Here is an 11,837-nt window from a genome sequence, read left to right on the forward strand (position 1 = left end):
CGCCCGCCTCCCCCTGGGTGTGGGTGTGGGGGGGGGGGACGGGGCCGCCGCCTCCCCCTGGGTGTGGGTGTGGGGGGGGGGGGACGGGGCCGCCCGCCTCCCCCTGGGTGTGGGTGGGGGGGGGGGGGACGGGGCCGCCCGCCTCCCCCTGGGTGTGGGGGGGGGGGGGGGGACGGGGCCGCCCGCCTCCCCCTGGGTGTGTGTGGGGGGGGGGGGCCGCCCGCCTCCCCCTGGGTGTGTGTGTGGGGGGGGGGACGGGGCCGCCCGCCTCCCCCTGGGTTTGGGGGGGGGGGACGGGATGGGGCCGCCCGCCTCCCCCTGGGTGTGGGGGGGGGACGGGATGGGGCCGCCCGCCTCCCCCTGGGTGTGGGGGGGGACGGGATGGGGCCGCCCGCCTCCCCCTGGGTGTGGGGGGGGGGACGGGGCCGCCCGCCTCCCCCTGGGTGTGTGGGGGGGGACGGGGCCGCCCGCCTCCCCCTGGGTGTGTGTGTGTGTGTGTCGGGGGGGGGGACGGGGCCGCCCGCCTCCCCCTGGGTGTGTGTGTGTGTGTGTCGGGGGGGGGGGACGGGGCCGCCCGCCTCCCCTGGGTGTGTGTGTGTGTGTGTGTCGGGGGGGGGGGACGGGGCCGCCCGCCTCCCCCTGGGTGTGTGTGTGTGTGTCGGGGGGGGACGGGGCCGCCCGCCTCCCCCTGGGTGTGTGTGTGTGTGTCGGGGGGGGACGGGGGCCGCCCGCCTCCCCCTGGGTGTGTGTGGGGGGGGGGACGGGGCCGCCCGCCTCCCCCTGGGGGTGTGTGTGTGTGGGGGGGGACATACATATTGGGCCACCCTCCTCCCCTGGGTGGGTGTGTGGGTTGGGTGTGTGGTAGGAGGACACCCCGGGCCACCACCTCCCCCCGTGTGTGTGGGGGGGACACACCGGGCTGCAAGGGGTCCTGACGGGGGGTGGGGGGGTGTTTCTCTCACTGTGATGTTCTCCTCGATGATATCAGGGTCATCACAGATGGACTCAATGAAAAACACCTGGAGGGGGGTTAAAGTGGGTCTGACAGTGAGACTGGAGAGCCCAGCACTGCGCACTTCCCCCAGCAGTGCCCCCAGCCCCCCCACCCCAACACTGCGCCCTTCCCACCTGAAAGTGCCCCCAGCTGGACACTCCTCCCCAACATTTCCCCCCCGGACACCCCTCCCCAGCACTGTGAGTTTCCCCCCAGTGGAGCCCACAACCAAGGCCCCTGAAGTACTGTGGACTTCCCTATAGCAGTGCCTGGGGCCAGAGCCATGCCCCCTCCCCCCTTTACCTTGTAGCCATGGTCACTGGCGAATTGCAGGATCATGTTCCTTCGCTCCCGTGTCGTGTTGGTGGCGTCAAACACCTGAACATAGGAGCAGGCATGAGGCCGGGGTAGATGGGCCCATGGGCCTGGCGGGGGGAGGAAGGGGGAGGGTCCCTCTTACCGCGACCTGTCCCTCCTCGTGGCTCAGGTAAGTGTGGACATCCTTCAGAGCGGCCAGAGCGCACTGCCTGGGGGGAGAGGAGGGGTGAGACCCTTACACATACCCCACCCCTCCCCCAAGCTGTGTTGCAAACTTCCCCCCAGCAGTGCCCCCAGCTGGGGTCACCCCCAGCGCCACAAGCTTCCCCCCTACAGTGCCCCCAGCCAGGGTCACCCCCAGCGCCTCCTGCAGTGCCCCCAGCTCACCCCCTCACCTGCGTATGTGCATGGCTTCCTGGTTATCTGGCCGGAAGAACTCATAGTTTTTGTAGGTCTGCACAGCCTCGCGGCGATACTGCCCCACGTTGAACACTGCGGGGAGAGTGGGGGGTGGGCTGGGGTCCCCATACTCCTCCCCACAGCCCCCCGACAGACACCCACCCTGCCCTCTAATTTCCTGCCACCACAATCAGAGAACTCCCCTGTCCCGCCCCACAACTCCCTCCCCAAGAGATCTCTGTCCCTGCCAGCTCCACAGACCTCCCCTTAGAGACTCCAGCCACCCCAGTCTCCACCCCCATCTCCTCTGAACCCCAGACTACCCCCCACCTCACCCTTTGTGGGGATCCCAATCCAGTTCAGGTAGCGGGTCAGCTTCTTGGAGATATAGGTCTTCCCACGGGCCGGCAGCCCCACCAGGATCACCATAGTGGGCGAATTGGTAAACTGAGGCACGGAGGCTGTTGTGTGGGGGAGAACAGACACAGCACAGGGATGGGGGGCTAGAGGCCAGACCCACAAACCAAGCTGCACCCTCAAACCCCCACACCCGGGGCCCTGAATCCCCTAGAGGGGACAAGCCCTGGGCCCCATTCCCCACCTCCCTTAGCCAGCCAGGGGCTTGTGCCCCCTAGAGGGGACAGGCCCAATGCCCCATTCCTGCCCCCCTGAGCCAGCCAGTCCCTACCCAGCTCCCCCACAGGCCACCCCCCACTCACACCCCCTGCGCTGGTGCAGCCGGTTGCTGGTGCGCGGGATCCACACTTTCTGCAGCGGCATCTGGGTGAGCTCCCCCACCTCGGCCGACATCCTGCCCCCTGGGAGCTCGCCGGGCACCTCAGCCCCACAGGCTGTCCTTGCCCTGGGACTGGCTGGTCTCACCCTCTGGGCACCCTGCCGGGTGGGGGGGAGAAGGGGGAACGACGGACACCGAGATCACTGACCCCCGTGCTGTGTACGCTGCAGATAACACCAATCACCGCCCCCTGAGCCAGCCAGTCCCCTGCCCTGGGGCTCGATGGGAGCTGGCGCCCCCCAGAGTGGACAGGCCCTGTGCCCCATTCCCAGCCCCCCTGAGCCAGCAGGCCCATAGCTCTGACTCTGTGCCTGTCCAGACAGTGGGTCCCCTGTGCACTGGCTCCAATCCCCCTACTTCCCGTGCTGGTCATCCGCGTGCCCAGGAGCCCGACCAGCGTGCCAGGCTCAGGGCCAAAGGCCGATGCCTCACAGAGGGAGGCTGGAGGTCAGGGAGGACATTCCCCGCCCAGTGCAGAATGGGGCAGGGGGTGCTTTCCCCAGGCTCTGCGAATTGCCTGCCAATCTGGGGCCCTGGCAGGCCAACGCCAAGCGTAAATCTTCCAGCACCGTCACCCCAAGAGCAGAGCGGACTGGGGACGTTGGGGAGGGGCTGGATCCCAGCAGAGGACCCCCGCAAGGGGGAAATTGCAGGGGGTCTCTTGGAATTCTCCCTGTCTAGGGGACAGGCAAGCAGGCCTAATGCCAATGATGTGGCTGGATGCATTAAAAAAAACAGGCTTTGCCTGCTCTAACCACCAGGCCCCACTCCCCTCCCAGAGCCAAGGAGAGAACCCAGGAGTCCTGGCTCCCAGCCCGTCTGCCCTCAAACCACTAGACCCAACTTGGGGCAAGTGTATTTTGTCAAGGTCTTTGCTCCCTTACCTGGTATCTTAGTTGGCTTTTGCTCCATTGCTCAGGGGGGGTCAAGTGGGTTGGAGAAGGGGGGCCTGGGAATCAGGATCCTGGGGCATGGGGGTCGGGGGGTTGGTAGGAGGGCTCGGTCAGCTCCACATCGACTCAGCGGAAGCAAAACAAACCGGGGAGCTGTTCCAAACAGACCCATGTGCCCCTCTGGAAAGGTCACAGCTAATATTACACCTGGCATGGGAGAAACGGTGGGGCTGGTGGGCTAGAACAGGGGGCTGGGAGCCAGGACTCCTGGGTTCTCTCCCTGGCTCTGGGAGGAGGGGGTTGGGATTCGGAAAGTCATGGCATTGCCCAGCTCCTGGGGCCCCCTCCGTCCTCTGCTGTGTAACACACTCCCCCAGCCCCCATCAGACACAAAGCCCCCACCAGCCCAGTGTCCCCCAGGTGCCCCTGAAGCCCCACCCCCAGCACAGGTAATTCTATTGGCTCCTCCCCTTTCGCCACCCCTCTCACAGGTGTGTTGGGGAGGCAGGGAGGAGAGACGCCAGGGTGCGCTGGGGGGGGGGAAAGCACAGGTATAGACTGCAGGAGACAAGCTCCCTGCTCTAACCACCAGACCCCGCTCCCCTCCCAAAGCCAGGGAGAGAACCCAGGAGTCCTGGCTCCCAGCCCCCCCCCCCCTGCTCTAACCACCAGACCCCACTCCCCTCCCAGAGCCAGGGAGAGAACCCAGGAGTCCTGGCTCCCAGCCCCTCTGCTCTAACCACCAGACCCCGCTCCCCTCCCAGAGCCAGGGAGAGAACCCAGGAGTCCTGGCTCCCAGCCCCCCCCCCCCGCTCTAACCACCAGACCCCACTCCCCTCCCAGAGCCAGGGAGAGAACCCAGGAGTCCTGGCTCCCAGCCCCTCTGCTCTAACCACCAGAGCCAGGGAGAGAACCCAGGAGTCCTGGCTTCCTTGCCCGGGGGGGCGCGGGGGGAGAGGGTATGTTTGGCTATTTGCCAGTATCCAAGATGGCTGCCAACGGACGTTACTAAGGGCAACGCAGCTCCTCTGCCAATGTCCAACATGGCTGCTACGGCTTCACCCATCGCCCAAGTTGATCACGTGATGAGCTGTCAGCGTCCCTTCCCCTGTGTGACCCGGCGGAACCAGATCAGCTGGTGTTTGCCGCCCGCCCGCTTTCTGCGGGGTAACCAGGGCCTGGGCTCGTGGGGGGGGGCAGTGGGGAGGCGGGGCTGGGCTCGTGGGGGGAAGTGGGGCTGGGCTGGGCTGGGCTCGAGGGGGGGAAGTGAGGAGGTGGGGCTGGGCTCGTGTGGGGGCAGTGGGGCAGGTGGGGCTGGGCTGGGCTCGTGGGGGGCAGTGGGGAGGTGGGGCTGGGGGCTGGGCTCATGGGGGCCAGTGGGGAGGTGGGGCTGGGGGCTGGGCTCGTGGGGGGAAGTGGGGCTGGGCTCGAGGGGGGAAGTGGGGGGCTGGGGGCTGGGCTCGTGGGGGGCGGTGCGGCAGGTGGGGCTGGGCTCGTGGGGGGCAGTGGGGCAGGTGGGGCTGGGCTGGGCTCGTGGGGAGCAGTGGGGCAGGTGGGGCTGGGCTCGTGGGGGGCAGTGGGGCAGGTGGGGCTGGGCTGGGAGGTTGTGGCTGTGGGGTCAGCAGGGCTGGGGAGGTGGATTTGGGGGCTGGGGGATGCCGCAGGGGGAAGGGGCAGCGATTGGCGGGGGGGGCAAGGTGAATGCTGTGGGGCAGGGGGCACCCAGATAGAAACATCATGGTGGAGGTGGGGGCTCAGGGAGGGGCTCGGGGGCAGGGTGCTGGGGCGCAGTGGGGCCAGGGGATGTGGGAGGCCGTGGGGCTGTGTATGTGCAGGACAGTGGCTGGGGGGCAGCAGGCTCTGGCTGGGGCAGACACAGGGATTATTGGGGGGGCAGGACGATCCTGGGGAAGAGCGGGGGCAGTGGGGCTGCGGGAGACAGTGACAGGGCAGCTGGGTGGGGGCAGAGAGCTGGGCATGGGGGTGAAAGGGGCACGTGGAGATGGGGGGCTGGAGCGTAGCCTCAGACTCTTCTTACCCCTGCCCCTCACCCCACTCCTCAGCTGCCTGTTGCTGGGATCCGGGAAGGGGCCCCCCAGATCCGCCGGTCCCGCAGCATGGCGCAGCAACGCGGGTGAACAGTCTGCGCTTCAACCAGGACCAGAGTAAGCGGCACCCCCTGAACCCCGCCTCCGCGCCCTGTGGGGAGAACCCAGGCGTCCGGGCTCCCTGCCCCTCCCCTGATCTTACCACCAGAGCCCACTCCCCTCCCTGAGCCAGGGAGAGAACCCAGGCGTCCGGGCTCCCTGCCCCCTCCCCTGCTCTAACCACCAGAGCCCACTCTCCTCCCAGAGCCAAGGAGAGAACCCAGGAGTCCGGGAAGCCCCTTCCCCCGCGGCGGGCTGGGGTTTAACCCGCTCTCTGCCCCTCATTCCAGGCTGCTTCTGCTGCGCGATGGAGTCCGGGGTGCGAATCTACAATGTGGAGCCGCTCATGGAGAAAGGGCACCTGGGGTAAGGGGGGGGACGGGTAGGGAGGGCAGGGAATGGGGGCTGGCTGGCTCGGAGGGGGGAAGTGGCATTGGACTCCACCCCGATTTTCTACCCCCCCAGATCACGAGCAGGTGGGCAGCGTGGCCCTGGTCGAGATGCTGCATCGATCCAACCTCTTGGCCATTGTGGGGGGAGGAGGGAACCCCAAATTCTCAGAGATCTCAGGTATGTACCCCTGGGGGGGGCTGGGAGCTAGGACTCCTGGGTTCTCCCCCCAGCTCTGGGAGGGGAGTGGGGGTAGCACTGTCTGCTCTCACCCATGTCACCCCCCCGGCAGTGCTGATTTGGGACGACGCCCGCGAGGGGAAGGGTGGCAAAGACAAGCTGGTTCTGGAATTCACCTTCACCAAACCCGCCCTGGCCGTGCGCATGAGACACGACAAGTGAGTGTGACCCCAGGCGTCCGGGCTCCCAGGCCCCGCCCTCGAATCTCTAGCCCCCACTTCCCTCCCGGAGCTGGGGAGAGAACCCAGGAGTCCTGGCTCCCAGCCCCCCTGCTCTAACCACTAGACCCCACTCCCCTCCCAAAGCAGGGACAGACCCAGGAATCCTGGCTCCCAACCCAGCCCCCTACTCTAACCACTAGACTCCTCCCTCCCTTCCCCTCCCCGAGCCAAGAGAGAACCCAGGAGTCCGGGCTCTTTGTGTTTCAGGATCATCATTGTTCTGAGGAACCGTATTTACGTTTATTCCTTCCCGGAGAACCCCACCAAGCTCTTTGAGTTCGACACGCGGGACAACCCCAAAGGTACAGACCCCCCCCCCAGCACGGCGCCCCCCCCTGCGTCCCTCAGGACAGCAGCCCCCGCCCCGCTCCCCCCAGCTCGGCACCCCCCAGCCTCCTGCTCTATCCCCCAGGGCTCTGCGATCTCTGCCCCAGTCTGGAGAAACAGCTGCTGGTGTTTCCTGGGCACAAATGTGGCAGCCTGCAGCTGGTGGTGAGTGGGGGGGCGGGGGGCGGGTGGGATTCATGGGGGGGCACGGAGGGGAGCAGGGAGGTGCTGGGAGAGGGGTGGGATTCATGGGGGGGGACAGAGATGGGTCGGGGGGGGGAATCCATTTCCCGCAGAGGCGAGGGGTAACATGGGGTGTCTGTGGTCACGGGGGGGGGGGTCACTGTGTGGCTGTGGCAGTGGAGGGGGGCTGTGGGGGGGCTGGGATCTCCGGGGCAGCCTGGTCTCAGCCCCACCCCACCCCCCAGGACCTGTCGAGCACCCAGCCGGGCACCTCGTCGGCACCGTTCACTATCAATGCCCACCAGGGCGAGATCGCCTGCGTCTCCCTCAACCAGCCGGGCACTGTGGTGGCATCGGCCTCCCGCCAGGGCACCCTGATCCGCCTCTTCGACACCCAGAGCAAGGAGAAGCTCGTGGAGCTGCGCCGGGGCACGGACCCTGCCACGCTGTACTGGTGAGTGCCCCGGCCACGAACCCTGCCACGCTGTACTGGTGAGTGCCCCGGGCATGGCCCCCCCCGGGCACGGACCCTGCCACGCTGTATTGGTGAGTGCCCCGGCCACGGACCCTGCCACGCTGAACTGGTGAGTGCCCTGGGCATGGCCGCCCCGGGCATGGCCCCCCCGGGCACGGACCCTGCCACGCTGTACTGGTGAGTGCCCCGGGCATGGCCCCCCCCAGGAACGGACCCTGCCATGCTGTACTGGTGAGTGCCCCGGGCATGGCCCCCCCCGGGCACGGACCCTGCCACGCTGTACTGGTGAGTGCCCCGGGCATGGCCCCCCCGGGCACGGACCCTGCCACGCTGTACTGGTGAGTGCCCCGGCCACGGACCCTGCCACGCTGTACTGGTGAGTGCCCCGGGCATGGCCCCCCCGGGCACGGACCCTGCCACGCTGTACTGGTGAGTGCCCCGGCCACGGACCCTGCCACGCTGTACTGGTGAGTGCCCCAGGCATGGCCCCCCCCAGGCACGGACCCTGCCATGCTGTACTGGTGAGTGCCCCGGGCATGGCCCCCCCCGGGCACGGACCCTGCCACGCTGTACTGGTGAGTGCCCCGGGCATGGCCCCCCCCGGGCACGGACCCTGCCACGCTGTACTGGTGAGTGCCCCGGGCATGGCCCCCCCCGGGCACGGACCCTGCCACGCTGTACTGGTGAGTGCCCCGGCCACGGACCCTGCCACGCTGTACTGGTGAGTGCCCCAGGCATGGCCCCCCCCAGGCACGGACCCTGCCACGCTGTACTGGTGAGTGCCCTGGCCACGGACCCTGCCACGCTGTACTGGTGAGTGCCCCAGACATGGCCCCCCCCAGGCACGGACCCTGCCACGCTGTACTGGTGAGTGCCCCAGGCATGGCCCCCCCCGGGCACGGACCCTGCCACGCTGTACTGGTGAGTGCCCTGGCCACGGACCCTGCCACGCTGTACTGGTGAGTGCCCCGGGCATGGCCCCCCCGGGCACAGACCCTGCCACGCTGTACTGGTGAGTGCCCCGGGCATGGCCCCCCCCGGGCACAGACCCTGCCACGCTGTACTGCTGAGTCCCCGGCCACAGACCTCCCCCCCCCCCAGGCACGGACCCCGCCGCGCTGTCCTGGTGAGTGCCCCGGGCACTACTCTCCCACAGCACCGACATCCCTCCTGGGGGGGCACTGCCCGGGGGAGCTTGTGGCGCTGGGTAACACCTCCCCCCCCCCCGATCTCCACAGCATCAACTTCAGCCACGACTCGTCGTTTCTTTGCGCGTCGAGTGACAAGGGGACGGTTCACGTCTTCGCCCTGAAGGACACACGCCTCAACCGCCGCTCCGCGTAGGTCCCCCCCCGGAGCCCCCCCACCCCATCTCAACCGCCGCTCCGCGTAGGTCCCCCCGGAGCCCCCCCACCCGCCTGGGTACCCCCCACCGCATCTCAACCGCCGCTCCGCGTAGGTCCCCCCCCGGAGCCCCCCCACCCCATCTCAACCGCCGCTCCGCGTAGGTCCCCCCCCGGAGCCCCCCCACCCGCCTGGGTACCCCCTGGGTACCCCCCACTGCATCTCAACCGCCACTCCGCGTAGGTCCCCCCCGGAGCCCCCCCACCCCATCTCAACCTCCGCTCCGCGTAGGTCCCCCCCCGGAGCCCCCCCACCCGCCTGGGTACCCCCTGGGTACCCCCCACTGCATCTCAACCGCCACTCCGCGTAGGTCCCCCCCGGAGCCCCCCCACCGCATCTCAACCGCCGCTCCGCGTAGGTCCCCCCCCGGAGCCCCCCCACCCGCCTGGGTACCCCCCACCGCATCTCATCCGCCGCTCCGCGTAGGTCCCCCCCAGAGCCCCCCCACCCCATCTCAACCACCGCTCCGCGTAGGTCCCCCCCCGGAGCACCCCCACCCGCCTGGGTACCCCCTGGGGGCCCCCCCACCGCATCTCAACCGCCGCTCCGCGTAGGTCCCCCCCGGAGCCCCCCCCCCCGCCTGGGTACCCCCCACCGCATCTCAACCGCCGCTCCGCGTAGGTCCCCCCCCGGAGCCCCCCCACCCGCCTGGGTACCCCCTGGGGGCCCCCCCACCGCATCTCAACCGCCGCTCCGCGTGGGTACCCCCTGGGGCCCCCCACCCCATCTCAACCACTGCTCCGCGTAGGTCCCCCCCGGAGCCCCCCCACCCCATCTCAACCGCCGCTCTGCATAGGAGCCCCCCCACCCCATCTCAACCGCCGCTCCGTGTAGGTCCCCCCCCGGAGCCTCCCCACCTGGGTACTCCCTGGGGCCCCCCAACCACTGCTCTGCATAGGTCCCCCCCCACACTCACCCCAGAGCTCAGGTACCCCCCTGGGGCCCCTGCACTCCCCCTCAACTGCTGCTCCGCATAGGTACCCCCCCCAGGGAACCCCACCGCTGCTCCTGGTAGGTACCCCCCTGTGGCTCCCCCCCCCGTGGCTCCCCCCCCGCACCTAAACCACCGCATACATACCCTGCCTCGGTGCCCCCCGGGCCCCTTAACCACTGCTCCGTGTGGGTGCCCCCTGACACGTCTCTCCCCAGGCTGGCGCGCGTGGGCAAGGTGGGCCCGGTGATCGGCCAGTACGTGGACTCGCAGTGGAGCCTGGCCAGCTTCACGGTGCCGGCGGAGTCAGCCTGCGTCTGTGCCTTCGGCCGCAGCTCTGCCAAGACCGTCAACTCCGTCATCGGTCAGTGGGGGGCAGAGTGGGGGGGGGGGGGGCAGGGGTCTCTCCCCACCCCCGTCTAACGCCCGTGTCCCCCCTGCTCCCCAGCGATCTGCGTGGATGGCACCTTCCACAAATACGTCTTCACGCCCGACGGCAACTGCAACCGTGAGGCCTTCGACGTCTACCTGGACATCTGCGACGACGACGACTTCTGAGCCCCCCGCGCTGGGCCCCGAGGCCGGAGCCGCAGAGGGGGCAGCTGCTCATGGACTTCTAGCCGTGGGAACATTCAGCTCCAGCTCTGAGATCCACCTCCCCTCCCGCTGAGATGCAGCCACCTCTGGGGCGGGCTGTCTGGGCATCACGCGGCACTGGAAGGGCTCACCAGCGCTGAGATGCAGCTCGGTTTGAAACAGCCCGGGATTGAAACCAGACCCTCTGGTTTCTCACCCAGCTGCCTGGAGGGGAACAGCCTGGCTTTTACCTTCTACTGCTGCTCCCTTCTAGTGGCACGGACACACCCCAGCCTCAGTCCCATTGGGAGACACTGTAACCCCCCATATTCACCGCTTGTAATGGCTACGGTATTTTGTACAACGTATGCCTTGTGAGGTATCATTTGAAAAGCCACAATCTGCTGAACATTATTGTCCTGTTACAATGTGCGTCTCAACATCGGATAGGGAGGCAGGAGATTTTGCTTTGATTGTTACTGAAACACATCGTGAATTTGGGAAACATCTGCAGACTAACCCCTTAGCCATAACAACAGGACTGTGAGCAAAAGTCCCACATGTCAGCCCTGGAGGACTTTGAGAGATGCTAAATATCTCCTGTGCCCCACAGCCGGTGACATCACCTGCCTCGCCTCCCTTGCACAATGGAACAAGAGCACGGGGAAGATAAAGAAATCCATCAGGAGCCTAGGGGAGGGGCTGGGCCTAACGAGACAGCCTTCTCATTAGCCAGAAGTACCATGAAGGGTTAGGGGCAGGAAATCTGTTCGCTGCTAGAATTACTGGCGTGGTGAAGGTTAGGAATGAGCTTGTGATTCTCCCTTTGTCAGCAACTCCGAGCTGCGCCCTGTAAGCTCTTAAAAGCGTTTCCTAGTTAAACAGCGGTGGGTTTGGGGAGCTACTCTGGGGGTGACGCCTATAAGCCCTTGTCCCACTCTGGCAGCAGGAGAATGGGACGAGATGGCACCTTCCTGGGGACGAGGGGGCTGCGGGTGGCACCCTCTACGTAACTCAAGGGTGGCTAGGGGGTGCCCCCTGGCCGATGGGTGCTCCGCAGGGCATAGCGCACAGGCGAGTGGCAAATTAAAGGGGGGACGACGGCACCTGCATCGTTAACCTTGTATTGCAATAATCAACCCGAAAAGCAAAGACAGCGAGGGCCTGTCGCCTGCCCGGGGCAGGTGCCCGGCCCATGTCCCATCCCACACAGGGGAGATCTCCCACATCACATTGCGACCATGGATTCTGGCCCCCAGCCCACTTATTGTAGGTCCTACTCTAACAAAAACGGAGGGCCGTGTTCCTCTCGCCCCGCTGGCCATCTGGAGTCTGGGTTTATAAAGGAGCCTTTATCTTCACCCCCTTCACGGGGAGGGGGCCATTTGCACCTGATCCACAGAGTCCACCACCCCCACCCCCCTTGGGGGGAGAAATGGCTCCTGAGAGGATGTTCATACAGCTGGTCCCAGGTTTATTGGGGGGGGGAGGGGGAACAGAAATGGATGACACCCCCCCCTCCCCTGCATACCTGTGATCCTCA

General features: G+C 67.3%; 2 protein-coding genes across 16 annotated transcripts in view; one reads left to right on the forward strand and one right to left on the reverse strand.

Moving 5' to 3' along the window:
• PFKFB1 (6-phosphofructo-2-kinase/fructose-2,6-biphosphatase 1) overlaps nucleotides 1-3,457 on the reverse strand; it is a 16,136-nt gene extending 12,679 nt beyond the window's left edge. Inside the window, exons 1-6 of one of the 2 annotated variants that reach the window (XM_074938087.1) lie at nucleotides 3,392-3,457; nucleotides 2,047-2,172; nucleotides 1,708-1,804; nucleotides 1,455-1,521; nucleotides 1,298-1,372; nucleotides 963-1,019 (exon numbers count right to left, since the gene is read on the reverse strand). In XM_074938087.1, coding sequence (XP_074794188.1) covers nucleotides 963-1,019; nucleotides 1,298-1,372; nucleotides 1,455-1,521; nucleotides 1,708-1,804; nucleotides 2,047-2,172; nucleotides 3,392-3,419 — 450 coding nt within the window. In that variant the 5' untranslated portion in view covers nucleotides 3,420-3,457. Of the gene's footprint in view, nucleotides 1-962; nucleotides 1,020-1,297; nucleotides 1,373-1,454; nucleotides 1,522-1,707; nucleotides 1,805-2,046; nucleotides 2,173-2,430; nucleotides 2,522-3,391 lie in introns of those variants that run through there. The other variant, XM_074938086.1, reaches the window with a different exon arrangement.
• WDR45 (WD repeat domain 45) overlaps nucleotides 1-11,709 on the forward strand; it is a 30,124-nt gene extending 18,415 nt beyond the window's left edge. For 5 of the 14 annotated variants that reach the window (XM_074937903.1, XM_074937901.1, XM_074937899.1 and 2 more), the window contains 9 exons: nucleotides 5,838-5,911; nucleotides 6,012-6,117; nucleotides 6,230-6,335; nucleotides 6,606-6,700; nucleotides 6,811-6,890; nucleotides 7,154-7,362; nucleotides 8,622-8,723; nucleotides 9,937-10,082; nucleotides 10,167-11,705. In XM_074937903.1, the coding sequence (XP_074794004.1) occupies nucleotides 5,838-5,911; nucleotides 6,012-6,117; nucleotides 6,230-6,335; nucleotides 6,606-6,700; nucleotides 6,811-6,890; nucleotides 7,154-7,362; nucleotides 8,622-8,723; nucleotides 9,937-10,082; nucleotides 10,167-10,276 (1,028 nt within the window). In that variant the 3' untranslated portion in view covers nucleotides 10,277-11,705. Of the gene's footprint in view, nucleotides 1-4,556; nucleotides 4,583-5,463; nucleotides 5,566-5,837; nucleotides 5,912-6,011; nucleotides 6,118-6,229; nucleotides 6,336-6,605; nucleotides 6,701-6,810; nucleotides 6,891-7,153; nucleotides 7,363-8,621; nucleotides 8,724-9,936; nucleotides 10,083-10,166 lie in introns of those variants that run through there. The other 9 variants (XM_074937895.1, XM_074937897.1, XM_074937893.1 and 6 more) reach the window with 5 other exon arrangements.
• Nucleotides 11,710-11,837: the final 128 nt, after the last annotated feature.

The sequence above is a fragment of the Natator depressus genome, chromosome 23 (assembly GCF_965152275.1).
Source record: "Natator depressus isolate rNatDep1 chromosome 23, rNatDep2.hap1, whole genome shotgun sequence".
Lineage (NCBI taxonomy): Eukaryota > Metazoa > Chordata > Testudines > Cheloniidae > Natator > Natator depressus.